Source organism: Caretta caretta, chromosome 1 (genome assembly GCF_965140235.1).
Source record: "Caretta caretta isolate rCarCar2 chromosome 1, rCarCar1.hap1, whole genome shotgun sequence".
Classification (NCBI taxonomy): Eukaryota; Metazoa; Chordata; order Testudines; family Cheloniidae; genus Caretta; species Caretta caretta.
In genome coordinates, this window is record NC_134206.1 from 41,624,238 (window position 1) to 41,648,009 (window position 23,772).

At 38.9% G+C, this 23,772-nt stretch overlaps 1 protein-coding gene across 2 annotated transcripts in view; it reads right to left on the reverse strand.

Moving 5' to 3' along the window:
- Nucleotides 1-5,904: 5,904 nt before the first annotated feature.
- Nucleotides 5,905-23,772, reverse strand: part of MICU2 (mitochondrial calcium uptake 2) — a 244,917-nt gene continuing 227,049 nt past the window's right edge. For both annotated transcript variants that reach the window (XM_048845650.2, XM_048845640.2), the window contains 5 exons: nucleotides 23,279-23,376; nucleotides 12,242-12,413; nucleotides 11,837-11,945; nucleotides 7,839-7,996; nucleotides 5,905-6,731 (listed from right to left, as the gene is read on the reverse strand). In XM_048845650.2, the coding sequence (XP_048701607.1) occupies nucleotides 6,627-6,731; nucleotides 7,839-7,996; nucleotides 11,837-11,945; nucleotides 12,242-12,413; nucleotides 23,279-23,376 (642 nt within the window). In that variant the 3' untranslated portion in view covers nucleotides 5,905-6,626. The remainder of the gene's footprint in view (nucleotides 6,732-7,838; nucleotides 7,997-11,836; nucleotides 11,946-12,241; nucleotides 12,414-23,278; nucleotides 23,377-23,772) is intronic.

Sequence of the window (23,772 nt, forward strand, 5' to 3'; positions counted from 1 at the left end):
TAACACATTCAAAGAATTCTAAGAGATTAGTGAAACATGACTTTCCTTTAGAAAATCTGTTCTAGTTAGACCCCATCATATGAGGGTTTTCCAGGAATTGTGTTATTCTGTCTTTAATTATAAAGTCATCCAATTTGCCATGTACAGGCTTACTGGTCTGTAATTCTTCAGATCACGCCTACAGTCTTTATAAAATCTGGGTACAATACTTGCTGTCCTCTAGTACAGTATCTGTTTTTAATGAGAGATTGCAAATTTCTATTATCGACTCCGGTATTAAGTGCCAGGTATTCAGAACTCCTGGATGTATATATCCTCTGGCCCTGGTGAGGTACTGCAATTTAATTTATCGAATTCCTCCAGCACCTCTTCTTCGGACAGCTCAGTCTCCAAGAACCACATCTTTATTACCAGAGAAGAGCAGGTCTGGGGTAGGTGTGGTGAAAACTGATGCAAAGAAATCATTTAACTTTTCAGCAACCTTCCTTAATTAATCCCTTTAGCCCTTGGTTATCCACAGACCCACCGATTTTTTTGCAGGCTTCCTTCGTCTGATATACTTAAAGATATTAAAATGAAGGTATTCTGTAACTATTTGGGGCTAGAATTACAAAGGGACTAAGAAAAGGAGTACTTGTGGCACCTCAGAGATGAACAAATTTATTTGAGCATAGGCTTTCATGAGCTACAGCTCACTTCATTGGATGCATTCAGTGGAAAATACAGTGGGGAGATTTATATACATAGAGAACATGAAACTATGGGTGTTACCATACACACTGTAACCAGAGTGATCACTTAAGGTGATCCACTCCTAGTCTTTATTCAAGCCTAAGTTAATTGTATCCAGTTTGCAAATTAATTCCAATTCAGCAGTCTCTCGTTGGAGTCTGTTTTTGAAGTTTTTTTGCTGAAGAATTGCCACTTTTAGGTCTGTAATCGAGTGACCAAAGAGATTGAAGTGCTCTCCGACTGGTTTTGAATGTTATAATTCTTGACGTCTGATTTGTGTTAATTTATTCTTTTACGTAGAGACTGTCCAGTTTGGCCAATGTACATGGCAGAGGGGCATTGCTGGCACATGATGGCATATATCACATTGGTAGATGAGCAGGTGAACGAGCCTCTGATAGTGTGGCTGATGCCTCGGTTTGAGAATTCTGGATTTTGTGGCCTTTTAAGAAATAGGACATTATTTATAATACCCATTCAGGTGGGCACTCTGCTCACAAGACCCAGGCTTCTGGACCCTAGATTGCATGAACAGCAGAGTAGTTACTAATAAGGACAAGGAGAGTTCTGCACTATTGCGCGATTGTTACTGAACTGAACACACCATCAACTAAGCCAGTACTAGCCTAATGGGGAATCTTTCTCGAAGTATGACACACTAATTCTTACATTACTGGACCAACCAGGAATTGTTTAATCAACAAGGACAGTAACAAACATTACAATAGCAAGAGAGTGAAGAAAGGTGCCCTTGTTTGCAGATTAATTTTGTACATGCCATGGTCTCTCAGATTTTCTATTGTGAATGGGCCTTTTCACCTCTTATTGGGTGACATCTTCAGTTTCTCTATGAGGAATTTATTTCGTTGGCTGGATGCTAACAGTGTTTATCTATGTTTGCCATCATCTGCATGTTGCTCTTGCGATCAGTTACATATCAGGAGCTGTAGCTAGGTCAGCTTGCTAATGACTTATAATGGCCATGTCATTTAATGACATATATTCTATGCAAAGAGGCTGCAGAAGCTTGCTTTCTGCATCAGAGTCTTTTGCTGACCAAACTTTACTTTGTTTCATTACAGAAAAGATTAAATGTGAGGGTATAAGACATGTTTACAGACACCCCACCCCCCCAAACTGTGGGATAAGAAACAAACAGTTTTTTCTGAAACTTGATGTGAATCTGTTGACCCATTTCTGGTTCAGAATCATTCAAAGTGTGGCCAAAATATCTAATATAAAAATATTTTACTACGTATCTAGATCAGATTATGTTCATGCCCATTATTGTAGAATGATTCATTTTGTAGGATACACTGAAGATGTAAAGTGATATAGAAGTAGTAAATAATGAAACTTTAACCCTCTGTCTTGGCTTCGCTCTCACTTTCACCCTTTCAGACGTACAGAGGAGTCTAGACAGTGAACAGTGACACAGAGCCTAAGTGGTGACATTAACAGGCAAAAGGTGTTTCCATCAATATAAGGGTTGAAATTAATGAACATATTTTTTCCCCCCTGTTAAAATAATGTGTTCAATACACATATCAATAGGGAGAGAAGAGAAGTCCCTTGCGATAAATGATTATTTGTCAAATCCTACATGTGCCACTAAGTGCAGCTTGTAGAATCCTGTATATGTTGCTAGAGTTACTGTCGGTTTGCGAACATGAGTAAATCAACTAATTTGCTTTTGATACTTATCATACTTCTTCCCATGGTAATGCTCATATTTTAGAAGGTAGAAATAATATAGTTATGTTTTACTTTACTCATTACACACTGTTCAATGTACAACACAGGATAGGGAGAGTAAGGGAAAATGTAAGAGCTCATTAAAAAAAAAATCACTAGATTTGGTCTACATGGGGATCATCCAATTTATTAGAAGGCTTCAGGCATTTCACTTTTGGGAATTGGTTTGTATACACTCTCACAGCAAAAATGAACCTCCAAACAAAACCGAGGTTTATTCACTACCGCATTGCATTGGATTTGTTTGGCTCTATTGCATTAGCTATGGATTGGTGAAGAGTTAGGATTCACTCAAAACTTTATTACCAAACCAAAATGAAACTGTAGAACTCAATGTTTGTTCCTTTTCAGCGATAGCAGAAAGTTTTGCTGCAAAGTTCAAAACTAGTTCAAGCTAAACTTTCTTGTGTGTTTGGATACATACTAAAACTGAGTTTCATATGGCTTTGTGTTTCTACACCAAACTCTTGCAATGCCTAGCAAACAGAGGTGTATCATAATTGGTAACAGTAAATAGACCCACATAAAATTATAATATAAAGAACATTTAACTAATCCTTGTGCTTTTTGCAAAGGTGTGAAGCCAGTCTTTGGCACCACAGTAACAAAATGTATGTACCTTAGCATTTTCTATACCACCTGTCACCATAGTATAAAGCCAATATTTTGAAGGAAATTTTATTACATTCTATTAAGTTTTCTATAAATTGCTGTTCATAGCCAGGAGATTATAAAAGTAAGAACCGATTAAAGAAGTAATTCTCATGTTTAACTAATACAGTGGCCTCATGCATAAAGATTTATATAAATTGTATTTGATTAGAAATTATATGTTGAATTATGCTGACATACAGTTTGAAAATAGACTATACAGTTACTGCACCTGTTTTAGTTCCCTTGAGAGCTAAATTAAGTTTTAAAAACCCCACTGTGGATTGTTTAATAAGGAAAGGATGACGTAACTGTTCATGTGAATAACATTTTCAATTTATGATGTTAATTCAAGATTTGTTTAAAAATCTCTTAGTGAAGGCAAATTAAAAATAGATTTAAAAACAATTAAACACCGAGCCCAAATCTTCCAGCCCTCATGCATAGGCCTCCTTTGACTTCACTGGGAGTTCTCTGTGGGTATACCTACACAGCATTTTGGAGCAAGCCTCGCAGCCCAAGTTGACAGACTCATGTGAGCAGGGCTCACACTCGTGCTCTAAAAATAGCCGCATAGACAGCACTTTGAAGTTGCAGCTCAGGCTTCAGAGCCCGACCTCCATCCCAAACTGCAATTTCAAACTACTCTACATACAGCTATTTTTAGAGCACGAGCACGGGCCCTACTAAGCTGAGTCTGTCAACACGGGCTGGGAGATTCGCTCCAAAATGCTGTTCAGACATACCCATCGGGTACTTGCAGGGTCAGGTCTATGAAAACGTTTTCATCAGATGGATTTTTATTCCTGGTTGATTATCCCATTTCTTATTAAAAATGTACAGTATTCATCTGTAGGATATACAGATGCTACAGTTCTCGTTTTCCTCTGAACTTTAACTTTGTATGCAACTTCTTAGAAACTGCTAAAAATGACTCAAATTTGAAATCTCACTTTTTACTAACTTGCTGCCAAGACCTGACATTGCCGATTGCATACACCCAGATACAAACAAGGCATTAAACTTCTAGAGATGACAGAGCTGGACCAATTTATTTTTCATAAAGTATTCATAAAAAAGTAACACGTTTTGTAACCAAAAGAAGCCACACAAACAAAAAATTAAAATAGAATATTGAAAAAATTGTTAACAAGTCACAGGATAAAAATGAAAGCGAGTAACCTTAATCCCCCAAACTACAACTTTTATGGGCTAAAATTATAAATAAATATAGCAAATCCAAAGGCTTCCTGTATTGAAGCCAGAACTTGAACAGAGGTATAGTTGGGGGAATGTTCTTCTCCTTTGTAATATGGGAGACAGTATCTTGGGGAAACGTGGGGCTGTTTGGTTATGTCCTGTTTTTCCTGGCTCTGTTTTCTGTGTCCTAGGAGGGGTGCTTTGGGAGCCTGGTGGGCTGGAACTTCCTGTGGCTATAAGGAGAAATCTTCACGTGGTTTATTTATTTTGTATTTTTGGCTGCTGTCAAAACAGTGCCTTAGCTTTGCCCTGTTAGCTGTCTTCCACTCAGGTAGTTATGGCGCCCCATCATCACAATATCTGAGCATCTGCCAAATATTTAAAAACAGAAACTTCTTGTTGTCCATCACAACTCTGTGGGTTCAGTTTCTGAGAAAGGAACTGACACATTTCAGAGTGTTTCATTTCAGCCCTGTAGCTTCCTGGAGGCAGAACAAGAGTCTTCATTGGTATCTGATTCTTAAGAAAGGGCATGCAAGATGGGTATGATGCTGCTCTGCTGGATGACCTCTTCATGTCCATAGACAATAGGAGTACAAGTGTTTTCTCTTTAACCATGCCATAATCAGAAGCATGACACAGTGATGCAGGATACTGGTAGCTGACAGGTGGCATTGCTGTTTTCTCCCTAGTGTCTCAGTTAGCATGCTTAAGAAATAACAGTGTGGGAGAGGCTGGGAGGGCTCCATCGTTGAACAATGATTTCTTTAAGTATTGGTCTATTACCTCTTCTAGGGTGAGTAGTGATGGTCTCATATTAGGGGTTCTTGGTGTTCTCCATCTAAGGGTGGTCCTGGTAGCTAACTCCTCTGTAAGGCCCTGTGAAGGAAAGGAGCTTCCAAGCCACCCTGAAGAGCTCAAATGCAGTGAAGAGAAAACTACCTGGAGACTGGTGGACAGTCATGTTTAAAACGAGGCAGGTATTTGTTCACAGTCTGCCTTTTCTAAGAGATGCTCACAAGACAGGCTGGGAAGTGTTAGTAGAAAAAAGGCAGCCATTTTGGAAGGCTAAACTTTCTACTCTGGTGAGGACAAGCTAGGAAATGGGGTGAGAAGCCTAGAGCCTTTATAAACAGGACTACTTTCCAGCCTTTAGTGGATCGGGCAGGAAGGCTAATCTTGTCTCAGAGCCAAAGGAAACATCCAAAAATATATTACACAACTATGTATGTGTACACATACACATTAACCTGTTCCTTCTGTCATTATTTAAGGGCTTGTATCTCATTATATGTTGTTTGTATTCTGGGGTAATAAATACTTTAATTTTTATTTATCTCTGTACTTACATGACGCTGCCTTGGTAACCTTGGGCTCCTGAGATAATGTAGGCTCACTATGACACCTTTGTTAAGATTAAAAAAACAGATAAAATAATTTAGGACAGAGATGGACAAATGTCGTGTTCGGTTTGTTAAACACTGAACCACCAAGTTGTGACTAAAGCAAGATGATTAAGACGACTGCAAGCAATACTGAGCAAAATCTTAAAAAATGACAAAGGTCTTTACTTCAATTTTCTAATTTATTCTGTTTGTTGAGGAGGTCTTAAGGAGCCTATTTACTTTCACAAAGCATTTACAATTTTCAAAGCCTTTATAAACAGTCTTAAATTTCCAGTTTTGATTGAGATATGTTAATCCTATTACCAAGACAGCAAACAAAAGTACATTCATATGATTACGGGCAGTTCATAATAGTGATGACATACAAAACAATACAGTCAAGTTTTCCTTTTTGATACCAAAATCTTGCATCTCCTAGGGATTGTGCAGGTAGTCTGTGCCTTTGTAACGCCCAATCCCTATAAAGGAAACTTGGTAGGTACATTTTGGGTTGGACTATATTGCTGTATTACTGGTCTTCCGTTCTCCGGTTGTAAATGCTATTTCTGCAGCACATTCAGCAGCTGACCAGTACTAAAACTCAGATACCCCATATGCTAGAGAGCAGGGCCAGTCCCCACACAAGAATTCTGCTGATGTCTATTTTTGTAAACTTTAGCATTTCCTGGAATGAGTATACTTTTGTATGGAAGCTAGAGGTCATAACAGTTCCACAGGCAAACCTGATTACACTAATACTGTAAAATTATTGCATCAGAAATTCGATTCATTAAATATTTAGGTTGTATAACAATTTACACATGATTTAGCCAGCATATAAACAAAAATACACGAAAACCCCAACCTCTGACATTTATAGTAATAAAAGAACAAGTAACTTATTTAGAAAGGGCTTTTCCCAGTTTGCTTCCAGACTTCTTTTGCTCCTTTAATACTTTCTCTTTTCACACATTTCCAGTATCCTTGTACGCCTTGCTGTTGTGGTACCTGTTATCAACAATAACAATAAAGTTACATAGTTTTGTTCCATCTTTACATATAAAATACCTTTCCTATATAATGGCTGTTCAACACACAAATGCACAGCAGCACCATAATGCTACTGCTTCCACAGTTCATATGGATAATACCGAGTATCATAATTAGCACATCTTTACATCCACACCAGCCAATCAGCATTCAGGATTCCTCAATATGCTGAAATCCTATTATTTTGCTGTACAGCCTGTGTTTCTCAGATAGGTGGACAGCTAATCTTGATTGGCTGGTGAAGGTCTTTTTTCTCCTGGTGGAAAATTTCATTATAATTAGTATTAGGCCCAAACTGCAGTTCCAGTCTGGATTCAAACTTTTCTGTTGATCAGGGAGTTCAGATCTGGCGTTCTGGTTCATGTTCATCTTTAACTACAAACATTTCTATAATATATATATAAAGAATTAAAATAAATGCTGAACAAGTTTACACTCTCCCAAATAAAACAAGAATACCACTGAGAGGCCAGTTTACCAAATATCTGCTCTTCTTCACATTATGGCTGTTAGAAATTCCCAGTTTCTCTTCTATACCACCAATGAGCTAATACTTATCCTATAAGAGATACTCCATTTAGAATTATAAATTCAGATTATAGACCCTAATAAGAGAAATCAATTTGCTGCATAAAATGCCGACATATCCCAGGATGTTAACCTGGGGGAAGCGATACAAAAGGGGAAGCATGCTCAGCATGACTGGTGTGCAGATACACTTATTACAAACTCAGTGGGAGTTTCTTCTTGGAGATGCCTGCTTCAGAGAGTTCCTCAGTTCATGTCCGAAAGACATTCTGAGACACTGAATTCCAGATCCTTCAGAAGCATCTGAATGTTTAGGAGCAATGTGAATGCTAGGAAACAGGGTAGTTTTTCTTCAGTACTTAGTAGTAGTAGGAATCATCAGTTTTTAATGTTTTTTCCCTATCCACTAGTTTTGCCTTCACTTCTACAAATGTTAACACAGTAGAATTAAAAATTCCCAATGTTAATATTTTTTGTGTAATTTAAAGACAGTTAAATACTTTCATTGCAGATTTTAGACAACTCTAGTTTAGTTACCCGTAAGCCTCGATACATCCTGTTCTTTAATACTCCCAGAAACTCTCCATGGCTGAGGCAATTATCTCCATCTAAATCAAAGATCTTGAAGACGGTGTCCAAAACATTGTCTGAGAGCTCCTGTCCTGTTGCCACTTTTACAGCTCTCTTGAACTCAGCTAGTAAAAACATAATGTTAATGTTAATTACACAATGTATAATAACACATTACAGAGAAATGAAGAAAAACTAAACACACATAAATAGTGGGATTCTGTACTAATTTATGATGTCTTCTGGGTATCCTAACCTATGGTATTTGGGATGTGTGAACTACTAAATTATATTAGAAGACCTCAATCCACATGCTCTTGAGCTTGCTTTGTATTTCAGTGCAATCTTCGCAGCTTGTAGTATGAGCTTTTAAAATATATTATTTCTTCTGAAGCAACAAGAACAAATGGTAATCATTAATATTTGCTGAAAATAGCTGCACGTTAAAAGAATTAACTACTTTCGGCTTACACCTGTGTATATAGATTGCAAGCACTTACCCCACAAAGGTCTTATAAAAATACTAACATTTTATTTGGAATCAGTCTAATGCTAAATAATTCCATATTAAAATCTTTGTCTGTACGGCATTTTTTTCAAAGACATACTTCACTTCAATTGACAACCCTCTCAGCTATTTTTTTTTTTTTTTTTAACAGCCAGTAACTATCAGCCCCTAGAAAGTGCGTTTACAGCACACAGGTTTATATGCTTTTTGGTCGGTTTTTGAAGAAGGCTTTAGGAACTGGTCTGCCCTTTCTTGAATGAGTGGAAGAGAGGAACGTTTAATGGAATTCGTGGAAGAAGCAGCCACCATACCATTCTGGGCCTCCATTTCCCCCTCTATCTTTTGCCATCCTCTTTTCACATTTATTATTATTATTTATGTGTATTGTGGAACTGTCTAGAGATCCCGGTCAGGGCCCAGGGCCCTACTGTGCTACAAGCTGTATACAAATCATAAAAAAAGCAAATCCTGCCACAAATAACTTATAGTCTTAGTACATAAGAAACAACACACAACTACAAAAAATATCTGGGGGTGGGGGAGGAGGAATGTGGAGGACTGTTAGGATATAGATATTCAGGCCTGCCTGTAAAGGCCTATACTTTAAGAATTTAGGTATATGTTTATCATCTAGCTAGTAATAGAGGTATACAACAAAGAATCTGTGTAAGGGCCTTCTCTCACTGTGACAGTCTGAGGCCCTGTTCTTAGGCCAAAGCCTTTGGCTAAGCAGCAGAGGCAGCCATAAGCTGGGAAGCGACCGGTCACATCCTCACATTCCAACCTAGTCAATCTGGGGCTGTTAGGAAGGTGATCCGCTCTATCACCTCCAGAGAAAGGGAAGAGCCTAGAAGATGTAAAAGGAAATTTAGTTTGATAGTTTTCTGTCTGGTAAGAACTCACTTATCAATAGACACAGCTGGGAAACCCTTATGTCTTTATAGATGTAGTTGTGGAATCCTCACTTCTGTATTGTTTTGTCATTATAGTTCCCACTTTGCTATTGTTTATTTGCATGGTCTCTGTCTGGTTCTGTGATTGTTTCTGTCTGCTGTATAATTAATTTTGCTGGGTGTAAACTAATTAAGGTGGTGGGATATAATTGGTTAGCTAATCATGTTACAATATGTTAGGATTGGTTAGGTAAATTTCAGTAGAATGATTGGTTAAGGTATAGCTAAGAATATTACTATATAAATTAGGGGCAAACAGAAAGTAAGTTGGGATTTAAGCTTGTTGGAAGTTCACCCCAATAAACATTGAATTGTTTGCACCTTCGGACTTCGGGTATTGTTGCTCTCTGTTCATGTGAGAAGGACCAGGGAAGTGGGGGAGAGAAGGAATAAGCTCTCTAACAAGGACAAGATAACACAGAAATAGTTATGCTTAATACAATAACCAGCAATCACAGCACACAAACTGCCTAGCCTAGATCAAATGTTTTATAGGCATCATTGTGTTTTAAGGAGGGATTTGGAGAATAATAATGAAGAAATAGTAGTTTTATGTATTTTTATGGGGAGCTCCTTCCATTTATAGCACACTGCTCCTACTAAGAGGTCCACATACTAAAATTGAGGCCCCATCTTCACAAATGAATGCTGTTGGTAACTCTGAGATAAACCCAGCTAGTTTGAAAGCACATTAGAGGAAGGGCTACTCATGACTTAGTTCTGTGACACAAACGAGTTGGTTTAAGCAGTAACAGTAGTTCAGCCACAAACGGTTTGTCAACACAAACAGTAAGTTTATAGCAAGTTGGGGCGTTAATCTACCCTGTACTAGCATGCCACTGAGTAATTGTCCCTGTGCACCCTGCTGATGTGCTTTAACAGTTCATTAATGGAGAACAAAAAGACAGATTAACATCCATGCAAAAAGGACTGTGCCAAAAAAGAGTGTATTCATTAAGCACTGTAAATGTAGACAAGCCATAAGTTGCAATAAAGAGATGTTTGTCATTCTTTGTAATGATTACAACAGTATCTCCCTTCCTCAAAAATCTTAAACTATTACCAACAGGAGAGTGGGTTTGTTTGGGGGGGGGTAGGGGGCGGAGAAAACCTGGATTTGTGCTGGACATGGCCCACCTTGATTATCATACACATTGTAAGGAGAGTGATCACTTTACATAAGCTATTACCAGCAGGAGAGTGGGGTGGGGGGAGAGAAAACCTTCATTTTTTCATGATTTGTGTGTATAAAAACAAACATCTTCTGTATTTTCCACAGTACGCATCCGATGAAGTGAGCTGTAGCTCACGAAAGCTTATGCTCAAATAAATTGGTTAGTCTCTAAGGTGCCACAAGTACTCCTTTTCTTTTTGCCAATACAGACTAACACGGCTGTTACTCTGAAACCTGTAAATATAATGATATCACTGTCTTGATTTCTCTTTGAAGTATACAGCAAATCACCTGCAAATGGTGGAAAACAGGTAACTTCCTTATGTTAATCCATGTAGCTAATTACTGGTGATGCTTAGGAAATAGGTCTACTTCAGAGTCTGGATGACTATTATTTACCTAAGGACTCGGAGCTGTTAAGAGAAGGTCTGGAACTGTATAAAAAAAACCCTTGGGTCCTGATCCTTTTTATCTCAGATCTGCTTGGTGCTTTAGGCAGGGGAAGTTTAAGTCCTAAGACTGAGCTCTCCTGTCCCACCTGGATCACCTTTGATATGAACATTGGACTGAATCTATGGACTAATTCTAAGAACTCTTTGTAACTCCAAAGCTCACCATCTCTACAATGAAACTGATCTCAGAACTGTACTCATGTCTGTGTGTATACTGATCTTTTAACCAATACTCACTCGCTTTTCTTTTTAATACATTTTAGATTAATTAATAAGAATTGGCTGTAGCGTGTATTTGGGTAAGATCTGGAATATTCATTAACTTGGGAGGTAATGTGTCCGATCCTTTGGGATTGACAGAACTTTCATATTTAACTTGGCTGTCTGGGAGGGAGCCCAAAGGCTGGGTTACTTTTAAGGGAACTTTGTTTTGGCTTCTGGGTAACCTGTAAGATATAGAAGCTGTTTTGTGCTATCTTGGCAAACCTAAATACTGAAATATTCACCAGCTTTGGGGATTGTCTGCCCCATTCTTTGCACTTTGCCCGAATTGAGTATCCCCAGTGTGCCTCCGCTCCCCCTGCCCCGACCCCGGTCACAGATACACTTAGGTATCACTAAATAAATTCAAACTCTTGTGGGTGATTCTGTGAATGGTATATTACAGCACACATCAGAATTTAGAAATCCTAACAACTTGTGGTTATAAATGCTACTGTTCTTCGTGCAAGTTAAATTAATTTGTTATAGAATTTTAATACTACAGTTTTTGGAGTCCACAATGCTGACGTTTGAGATAACTTATTCACACAATCCCTACACAGTATACTTTCTTCCTGTTATTTAAAGGTAAATATACTAAGTTTTCTACTACTTACCCAATTTAACAGGACGATTAGCTACAGTAAACATTTGCATGGCAATAGAAAAGTCTTCTAAGCGATTTGTAAACTGGCAAAATGTCTTGAATTCGTCCAAGCTGATATTCTAGAGTACCAAATAATTCAAACAAGGTTATATAATAAATTCAGAAACAAGTAGGTCTATTTCCTTAGAGTTCTAGTATTTAGATATTACTGTGGTTATCACCTTTAATATTTCTATTTTCTAGTTGTCAAATGATCATCATGTTTATGGATAGCAAAATTAAATCTGAAAGGTTGCAAGAACTCCTCTATTTGAAAATAGCCACATTTTTGGTATATACTTATCTAATTAAAAAAACTTGCACTTGAACTTAAAATAAGAAAGCAAAACAAAAATAATATATTCTATGTACCAACCTCTCCTGCTTGGATTCTCTCTCTCACATTTTGCCAGTAAATTTCATTGTTTTCCTCATCAGTGAAATACAATAACCATTCTGCAAAGTCCTCTTTTCTCATGAAGTTCAGACCCTTTGAAAACTGTATGAATTCCATTTCTTGCACCTCTGTTTGTAAATTTTCCATAAATCTAAATGTAAAGAAATATAGTGAAGTACATAAAATAACCATAAGTTAGTACTATTAATACTAAACTAGTTATTCAACTCAAAAAGAAAAGGAGGACTTGTGGCATCTTACAGACTACCAAAATAAATTTGTTAGTCTCTAAGGTGCCACAAGTCCTCCTTTTCTTTTTGCGGATACAGACTAACACGGCTGCTACTCTGAAACTGTACTCAACTCAGTAGAAGAAATAGTAACATTTTAAAATCTATGTAACTACCCACCTACAAGTATTACAATCACGCCAACTGTTTAATATGTTAAAAATACAGTTTTACCTGTGCATGTAAATGTTTCAATGCTGTGTTTCAGTAATTATACCACTAGGGTGCTCTCTAAGTCTATGTACATTCATGGATGTTGCAGTCAGTGTTACACTAGTGAACACAATTACCCGGAGAAGAGAATATGCAGCAAAGTGTGTATGCATATATAAAGATTATGTGAACCTTTGATGGCCAGCCAGTAACAAGACAATTGAATGCAAAGGGACTGACCTGGTAAATATAGGTTATGGACTAATATGTGGTTTATGCAATTTAATGTTAAAAATTGAAGAATGAGAGAACTGGAAAATTGCTAAAGATACTATACCCTAACAGGTTTCAGAGTAGCAGCTGTGTTAGTCTGTATTCGCAAAAAGAAAAGGAGTACTTGTGGCACCTTAGAGACTAACAAATTTATCTGAGCATAAGGTTTCATGAGCTACAGCTCACTTCATCGGATGCATTCCTAACAGTCAAGTCACAAGATTCCTGATCATGAAAAGGTGATAGAAGAAAGAAACTTAAAACCATCAATACAGGGCAGCACAGAGGAATGGTAATTAAAGGTCTCAGAGGTTATGAGAGGCTTGGTAAATCAGGTAAATATTCATTAGAAAATTGATTAAGATGAATTATAATTGGCATGAAAACAGTGCTGAAAATATATCACATCACAGCTATGTGGGAAGGTAACAAGATAAAAAACAAGAGCACAATCTGATGTAGGAAGGCATGAACATTAAGGGATTTAGGAGATTATTTCCCCCATACAAGATCCATGAAACAGGCTACAATTGGCAGCAATAGAAACTACAACTGTAAATATAAGTGTGGCTTTGAGGTTCCTTATTTTGGACGAGATAATCACGGTGGGGTGGGGGTATTCATTGCTGGCCCTAAAATCTAGGAATCTGGGGAGCTGTCACACACTTAATAGTAAAAAGAAAAGGAGTACTTGTGGCACCTTAGAGACTAACAAATTTATCTGAGCATAAGGTTTTGTTAGCTACAGCTCACTTCATTGGATGCATTCAGTGGAAAATAAAGTGGGGAGATTTATATACATAGAGAACATGAAACTATGGGTGTTACCATACACACTGTAACCAGAGTGATCACTTAAGGTGAGCTATTACCAGCAGGAGGGGCAGGGGGAACCTTTTGTAGTGATAATCAAGATGGGCCATTTCCAGCAGTTGACAAGAACGTCTGAGGAACAGTGGGGGGTGGGGATAAACATGGGGAAATAGTTTTACTTGGTGTAATGACCCATCCACTCCCAGTCTCTATTCAAGCCTAAGTTAATTGTATCCAGTTTGCAAATTAATTCCAATTCAGCAGTCTCTCGTTGGAGTCTGTTTTTGAAGTTTTTTTGTTGAAGAATTGTCACTTTTAGGTCTGTAATCGAGTGACCAGACAGATTGAAGTGTTCTCCAACTGGTTTTTGAATGTTATAATTCTTGACATCTGATTTGTGTCCATTTATTCTTTTACGTAGAGACTGTCCAGTTTGGCCAATGTACATGGCAGAGGGGCATTGCTGGCACATGATGGCATATATCACATTGGTAGATGTGCAGGTGAATGAGCCTCTGATATTGTGGCTGATGTGATTAGGTCCTATGATGGTGTCCCCTGAATAGGTATGTGGACACGGCTGGCAACGGGCTTTGTTGCAAGGATAAGTTCCTAGGTTAGTGGTTCTGTTGTGTGGTTGCTGGTGAGTATTTGCTTCAGGTTGGGGGACTGTCTGTAAGCAAGGACTGGCCTGTTTCCCAAGATCTGTGAGAGTGATGGGTCGTCCTTCAGGATAGGTTGTAGATCCTTGATGATGCGTTGGAGAGGTTTTAGTTGGGGGCTGAAGGTGATGGCTAGTGGCGTTCTGTTATTTTCTTTGTTGGGCCTGTCCTGCAGTAGGTGACTTCTGGGGACTCTTCTGGCTCTGTCAATCTGTTTCTTCACTTCAGCAGGTGGGTATTGTAGTTGTAAGAATGCTTGATAGAGATCTTGTAGGTGTTTGCCTCTGTCTGAGGGGTTGGAGCAAATGCGGTTGTATCGTAGAGCTTGGCTGTAGACAATGGATCGTGTGGTGTGATGTGGTGTGGATGAAAGCTGGAGGCATGTAGGTAGAAATAGCGGTCAGTAGGTTTCCGGTATAGGGTGGTGTTTATGTGACCATCGCTTATTAGCACCGTAGTGTCCAGGAAGTGGATCTCTTGTGTGGACTGGTCCAGGCTGAGGTTGATGATGGGATGGAAATTGTTGAAATCATGGTGGAATTCCTCAAGGTCTTCTTTTCCATGGGTCCAGATAATGAAGATGTCATCAATGTAGCGCAAGTAGAGTAGGGACATTAGGGGACGAGAGCTGAGGAAGCGTTGTTCTAAGTCAGCCATAAAAATGTTGGCATACTGTGGGGCCATGCGGGTAGCCGTAACAGTGCCGCTGATCTGAAGGTATACATTGTCCCCAAATGTGAAATAGTTATGGGTGAGGACAAAGTCACAAAGTTCACCTGTACATCTACCAATGTGATATATGCCATCATGTGCCAGCAATGCCCCTCTGCCATGTACATTGGTCAAACTGGACTGTCTCTACATAAAAGAATAAATGGACACAAATCAGACATCAAGAATTATAACATTCAAAAACCAGTTGGAGAACACTTCAATCTCTCTGGTCACTCGATTACAGACCTAAAAGTGGCAATACTTCAACAAAAAAACTTCAAAAACAGACTCCAACGAGAGACTGCTGAATTGGAATTAATTTGCAAACTGGATACAATTAACTTAGGCTTGAATAGAGACTGGGAGTGGATGGGTCATTACACCAAGTAAAACTATTTCCCCATGTTTATCCCCACCCCCCACTGTTGTCAACTGCTGGAAATGGCCCACCTTGATTATCACTACAAAAGGTTCTCCCCCCCCCCTCCTGCTGGTAATAGCTCACCTTAAGTGATCACTCTGGTTACAGTGTGTATGTATTAGTATTGGAAACAGTATTTCCAAATATTTTTTCTTTCCTATTTTGTTAATTGTTATTTTATTTCTGTTGCCCACATCCCTAAGTGGTTACATTTTTATTGGAAATCTAAGATAAAAGGGCACTTATTCCCAACAGTGCCATTTATGATTTGTCTCTCCCTGTGCTTTCTTCTTAATGTCCACAGGTTCTAACAAGAACTTGGTTTTATTGAGATGCAATAACTACAGAGAGGCTGAAATAAAGTACATTTATACTAGGACAAAGTAATTACTTGGAGAATAGAGTAGCAAAGAAAGTGTCTGTACAGCAAATACTGGTAGAGACTCCTTTGCTTATCAGTGTTTGCATGGCCTCATTGTATTTGAATTCTTTCCCCTGAATCTAAGGCATTTTAGTCAGTGCAGCTATCTTTAGTTCTTTAATGAGATCACTTGGACAATTAGCAGCTTGGAGCTCTGTGTTGTCTGTAGGGGGATATGTCAAGATTGCCTTTGCAACATAAGCTCTCTCTTGTATTTTCCTCCACATAATTAGTGCTGCATAAGCAAGAGGGTGCATGAATAATGCTTCATTGCTCAGGACACGAAGGTGAAAGAAAGACAGACAATGGAATGGATCTTAAGCAGTAGGCTACAACTTCATTAACTTAACACTGGGTAGGGGTGGTATATGCCCACCCCATCTCACATATCAGTCATTTAACTGGATCCAGTGTGGAGTTAGAGGTCTCCCACCATATAAGCAATGACCTGGGGTAGACCCCAGGACTCAGCTCGTTCTGAGTCCTCTAGCTCTCCCACCCGTGAGGGGGAATAGAGAGTATCCAAGTGGGGACCTCAGACTTTGAAGATTTCAGGTCTCCCCTTCTCCCCAGAGGCACAAGATTCACCAGCAAAAATCCTGGGTCTCATTTATCTCTGGGAGCTGGCCCTTTTAGCTCTTATCTGCACTAAACACAGGCTGCAAGTTGTGACAAACTATACATTCCTATAATAGCTTTTAAAACCTATTCTTCTTTACCCCAGCTGGGCTTCCACAATTTGCTGTGAGGAGGGCAAAAAATCTACCAGACCTCCATCAATTTTGCCCAATGGGAAAAAATTATTTTCTTATCCCAAAACACAGGCAACTAGTCAGGTCCACAGTATCCTGGAAATACAGCTTGCTATCTACAACTAATGAGAGGGAGGGCAGGGCAGACAAAGAGGCAAAGGTCTCCTGCAGCCCAAGGAAAAGTTTAAATTGTTGGGGGAGCACAGGGGCCAATCATCTCCCACTCTGCCCTCAGCTAGCCAACAGGACACAGTGAATCTGAGGAGAAGGGGGAGCCTGACATTTTCGGGCATGTGCTCCCTTCCCTCTCGCAGTGGCAGCATCCCTCCTGACGCACGGAGCTGGAGATGTGGTTGTGACCTGGGCATACAAATTTACTTTAATTGTAAGCTGAATTGGTAAAAAGAGAGTAAAGGTCTATGAATTGTTACAATAATTTGTTATATAAAACTGTATCTCAAGGGCTCTCTCCCCTCCACCTCCCTTTGGGGACAGAGCATTCTTCCTGCTGCGGGGCCAACCATCCCCCCTACCCCCCACTGAGATGGGATGGATTATCTATTTAGATGTAAGGAATTCAGTAAGTATTGCATTTCAAGCTAGTAGGTTTGTTCTTGGCATGCTGGAGTGGGAAGATTTCATGCAGTACCAAACATTTCTCAGAGCAGCAGCTGAACAATGCAATTTAAAATTCAGATGTGATCTTTCCCCATATTTTGAGATACCAGCATATGACTCATCACATCAGGGCATTTTTATTACCAGATGTGAGAGTTAAAAATCCTAATGAGTTTCTTTTTATTTTTTAGTAACACTTTTTGAGAAGTATCTAGCTAGGAAGGAAATCTTGGTAGCTTGATCACATTTATATGACTAAAACACTTGATTGTGGCTGTTTTTCTATGTACCTGTTAGTATCTGGTTGCATTTGTTCAAAATAATGATTCACAACTAAAGAGAGTTCAGATTCCCTAAACAGTGCTTAGTTTTGAGAAAACATTAGGAAGGGACAAAATAAAGTTTAGGTGAGAAATCCTAGCTCTACTAAAATCAATGGGAGCTTTGCCATTGACTTCAGTAGGGCCAGGATTTCATCATAGGAATAGAGGGCAAAATTCTGACCTCAGATACTCAGTGTAAATCCAGATTAATCCACTGCAGTCAAGGAAATTTCTGTTACAGTGGTGTAAAAGTAATCAGAATCAAGGCCAGAGTTTAAAAAAATGTATAAGAGAAATCAATAATTTACAAGAGGGAAGGAGGCAGGGAGAAGGCAGGGAGAAAACAGTACTTTATTTCACCTAGCCTGTTATCCATAGTCTTCAAAATGCACATGTTTAAGAACAACAGCCAAATTTGTTATTAATTATTTGTGATATGGTAGCATCCAGAATCCCCAGTCAAGATTGGGGCTGATTTTGCAAGGTACTCGTCACCCACATAGAAAGATACAGTGCCTAAAAATCATTGGTAACTCACTTTTAAATGACAGGTTTCAGAGTAACAGGCGTGTTAGTCTGTATTCGCAAAAAGAAAAGGAGTACTTGTGGCACCTTAGAGACTAACCAATTTATTTGAGATGAGCTATTACCAGCAGGAAAGTGAGTTTGTGTGTGTATGGGGGTGGGGGCGATGTGAGAAAACCTGGATTGGTGCAGGAAATAGCCCAACTTGATTATGTAAAGAGTTGTCACTTTGGATGGGCTAGCACTAGCAGGAGAGTGAATTTGTGTGGGGGGGTGGAGGGTGAGAAAACCTGGATTTGTGCTGGAAATGGCCCACCTGATGATCACTTTAGATAAGCTATTACCAGCAGGACAGTGGGGTGGGAGGAGGTATTGTTTCATATTCTCTGTGTATATATAAAGTCTGCTGCAGTTTCCACGGTATGCATCTGATGAAGTGAGCTGTAGCTCACGAAAGCTCATGCTCAAATAAATTGGTTAGTCTCTAAGGTGCCACAAGTACTCCTTTTCTTTTCACTTTTAAATGGAAGTGAAAGTAAAGTGTAACTAGGGGAACCTCACAGTTTCAGAGATTCACCCATCAACCTGGGATTTTGAAATACAATGCTAGCTTTGTACTTTCCTTATGGTAAACAAAGTAGCAAAATGAAACACAAAGGAAAAATTAGGGAAAGTTTTCCTTCTTATAATTTTGTTTCTGTACTTCAGAATGTTTGTACAGCACCCTGATATTATGAGGCAGCACCGTCTAGCAGTTACAAGACTCCTGAAGTCTCATCTCCTGAAAAAGGACCAAAGGATACAAAGGCTGCTGCCCACTTCACTTAGCAACAAAGGTTGCCATGGACACATCACCTTGGTGTTCCACTCTGCACTGACTCCCCATAGAACACTGAGTCCAGTTCAGGAATTGCTAACATTCAAAGACCTCTATGCTTTATGGCAGCGTTTCCCAAACTTGTATGTCCCTCAGCCCATGCCACTTCCCGCAGTCCCCATTGGCCGGGCACAGCGAACTACGGCCAGTAGGAGCTGCGATCGGCCAAACCTGTGGACGCGGCAGGTAAACAAACCAGTCAGGCCCGCCAGGGGCTTTCCCTGAACAAGTGGCATCCCAAGGTTGGGAAACACTGCTTTATGGGACTGGCCTGAGCTACCAGCGAGATCACCTCTCCCTTTGCAACCTTGACCATCCACAATAGCTGAGTTCTACCAGACTCATGAAACTATCAATGGGTAAAGGGAGTCTCATGAGGGCTGGACACAGAATTTTCACTTTTTCACAGGAGCTGGAGCTGCACGATTGAACTCACTCCTACTACAGGTAAGAATGATTATGGAACTCACCAGTTTCAGAGTTAAATGCAAAACTTACTTCTTTGACTAAGCTTTTCCACAAGTAGTTCTCGGTACAACCACAGCTACTCACTCACACTTACAAACAACTCCCTACAAAAAATCAAGCTATTCTTCCTACTGGTTGAGAAGGAAGGAAGAAAGGAAGAGAGATACACTGTTATAGTTTTCTCTATTATTAAATACTTGGGAGGTGCTCTGGTTCTACCATGATGAGGCCATATAAGCACCTAGCTAGACAGGGTCAAACCTGAGTTCTATTCCCATTTCTGTCACTAAGTCACTGTCACACCCTGGACAATATTATGTAGCCTTCCTGTGTTTTGGTTTCCTTACTTGTAAAAGAAGGATAATACCTGTACCTATAAAAAGGACTTTGAAATCCTCAGAGGAATATTCTGAACAAGTGTAAACTACCCTCATGATATAAGTACTACAATTAGCCTTTTTTGCAACTGCATCACATTGTAGAGTCATATTCAATTTGGGATCTACTATAACACCCAGATCCTTTTCTGCAGTACAGCTGGTACTACCCAGCCAGTTATGCCCCATTTTGTAGTTGTGCAATTAATTTTTCTTTTCTAAGAGCAGTACTTTACACTTATCTTTACTGAATTTTATCTTGTTGATTTCTGACCAATTCTCCAATTTGTTAAGGTCATTTTGAATTCCAATCCTGGCCTCCAAAGTGCTACAGTCCCTCCCAGATTGATGTGATCCACACATTTTATAAGCATGCTCTCCACTCCTTTATCCAAGTCATTTAATGAAAATACTGAATGGTACTGGATCCAGGGCCCCTGCCTGTAAACAGGGTGAAATTTCATGAAGAAAGTACAGCAGAAACCTGTTTACTGAGCTTCCATTATCCAGCTCTCTGTATTAATCGAACTGGGCAGCAGGGCTTGGGCTGACAGCCTGAGCCCTGCCACTCCTGGCGTTGACAGTCCGAGCCCCGCCCATTCTTCAGATTAGCTGATTTTTTGATTATCTGATCTGGCCATGGTCCCAATTAGATCAGATACACAGGGTTCCACCATATTCCCGCTTTTATTTTTGAGAAATCTAAAGCACATGGATTATTTTATATATAACTGGTGTGACAGGTTTTAATGTGTCTTAATAAAATCTAATCATTCCTACTTTTTCTAGTGCTGCACTGATAGGTGAAAAGACTTTCTAGCAACAACTTGGAAAATGATAAAAGCATTTACCATCATTATTTTTTCCTTTTGACAATGATCTATGTCTGTATAGCTCATCAGTCATGTCTTGTAAAAACAGCATGGCACTTTGATCAAACAGCCAACAATAGCTTCCCGTGTGAGGTAAAATGTTGTGAGAGGCCATCAGATAGAAATCACATTTTCCTTGAACAATAGAAACCCAGAAATGATGTGCTTGATTTACTTGCAAATAAAATCATGTGAAAAGTGATATCTCCACACTTAGTGGTTAAAAAGACACTGATCCTTTTATTCACCGTTCTATGTGTTAAACAAACTTCACTGTCATGTCGCAACTTAAATGGAGTGTATATGCAGTGATAAAGAGGCACATTCCACCTCTATGAAAAATAACTGCCACTGTTGAAAAATTACCTGCATTAAACCTTACACTTATCCCACAAAGCTTAAGAGCAAGATGTGGGAGTCTGATTTTGATTACAGGCCTCTATTTGTGTGGTAGGCAAAGGTCTTTAACCTACATTTTCTGAATGTACTAGGTACATAGTTTTATCAATGTCATTCCTCATTGGGTCAATGCATGATTTTATCTAAAACATGAGGCATTCCAGTTTACACTATATATGCAAACACAACCTTTTACTGGTGTTCTCTGTCCTTTGTTTCGTTAAGAGGGCCTACTGTATTTATAAAGAAGGAGCTGCAGACATGTTACACTTATTTTACTCATTTAGCGTTCTATTGAGTCAAGAGCTTCAAAAGAGAGAAGTTTGTTTATTTATTTGAAGACTGGTATGTGTCTGAGTCAGTGAAGTAGAAACACTTTATAGTGTTAGGAGAAATGCCATTCTCCCCTTTTTTGTTCTGGCTTTTCCTAAACCTCAACTGACTGCAACATCTGTTACTAAGTTCAGGGCTGACTGACTCCATTGCAGCTCGACATAAATCAGACTATCCATTTTATGCTGCTACTTTTTTTATAAGATTATGAACTACCAATTACCTATGAAGGAAATGGAACATTAGTGAAAAGAATCTTGTTCCCTTTAGGTGTGAAAGCACATAAGTTGTTGTGATGTAAAAACTTGGTGCTCAACAGTATACATGCAAATGTGGTTTCAGCAATTAGTATCAAGTCAGGACATTTATGTTGCACAGTAATAGAGGGTTTTAACTGGTTGTTTCTTTAAAACTCAGACGTGCTGGGGGTTGCTGTTACACACAAGAAGCTATATTGATGTTTTAAACTCTGATTATTTCTTCCAGTCACACATGCTGCTGTGTTGTCAAGTTGAGACAGGACAAGGCAAGAGATTCTGCATTAAGATCTACTTGAGCATCTTTCTGACATCATAACATGACTATGATGTTTCAGCCCATATTGGGTATCTGTAGTGGTCACAGGTGAAGTTACAAAATTGAAAGATGAGTCCATTACATTGTTGGCATTAACATATCAAATTATGGAGGCTCTTCACTTGACAGCCCAGGTGAGGAGTCTCCCCATTCCCCATACAAAGAAAGGACTGTTTTGGCCTTGTAACACTTGCTATGACCAGTATGTCAGTCATCACAGATTAGGGGGTGCACACACATACATACATACACAATTAGTAACAATGGCACATCATAGCAATAAGTAATGGAGTCTCTAGTTAAATAATTACAATCCTTATTTTGTGCTAGTGCTTTATAAACAGAATGATTGACCTATATTATTCTTACAGCTTTTTTCATTAATTTCTGGCTTTCAGTATAAGAATGGTAAAGAGATTCTTTGGGACATAAGAGAAGAAAATATTTTGCACATTGAAAGAAATGAAGCCACACATTTCAGAGAGTAATGCTTCACAATATTCCATTGCTGTTTCAAATGGATATGGTGTTCTTTGCTTCCTGTCCTAAAATTGTATACTGTGGTGAGTCACTGTTAGGCAGCTGCATGGTTTCACTGCAAGAACATTTCAATTGGTGACATGATTCCTGTATCTGTAAAGTTTGTAAAGCTCCTTCTAATTCTTTGGGACAAAACATACTATTTAAATGTACTATTTAAATTATTCTGGAGAGTAGGGAGAGCTACTGTGGCAGTGGAAGGCAAAATTTCTCAGGGCTTGTCTACAAAGTGCTAGCAAAGTGCACTGGAGGGGGGTGATTTGGAAAGTACTGGATCATGTTATGCTCTAATTGTCTATGTAGATCCTGCTGGTGTGCTCTAAAAAGTACCTAGTTTGTGTTAATATAGCCCTTGAAACAGAATGCGAACTAGGTACCTTTTAGAGCATGCCTACAAGGTTTACACAGGGCAATTAGAGTGCAGTTTCTTAGTGTGCTTTACAAATCATGCTTTGCTGCGCTGCATAGAAAAGCCCTCATTTTTCTTCAGATTGATGTGCATTGGCTGATATGAGTTTTACCAAACAGGAACAAACTCATCATTACTCAAACTTGGAACTTATAAGAATGACTACTAGCAATGAATGACACCTAGTATTTGTACACTACCTGTAAAACTCAGAATAGCAAAGCTTCTCCTTTCCTGCTCTTCCAAAGAAGTGGACCAACAATGTTGTATTAACAGCAGAGTCTTCCAATTCTGGTTCCTACAAACAAAAATAAACTTGTATAATTAATTACTAACAATTCAACACAAAATTGGTAATGCATATTTGAAGGAGAGTTTCCCAGATGTCACCTGTAATTTAGTTATTTTTCTTGCAGACAGTATGTAAAGAATTCCAAAGCAAAGCTGAATGGTTCTCTGCCAAGCTGAACTCTGACCTCGGTGTTCAATGTTCTGCTCCTGATATCAAGTATAGTAGCTAAACACTGATCAACCAGCAAACACAATTTTCCTCTTCATTGGTAAAAAGATTATCAAAGAAATAATTTGGAGATAATTATGGTTTACCCAAGAAACAGAATCATCTCCCTCTGATTTTATTCCCTATTACTGACAATACAGTAATTTGCAAAATTTTTAAATCTAAATACTGTAA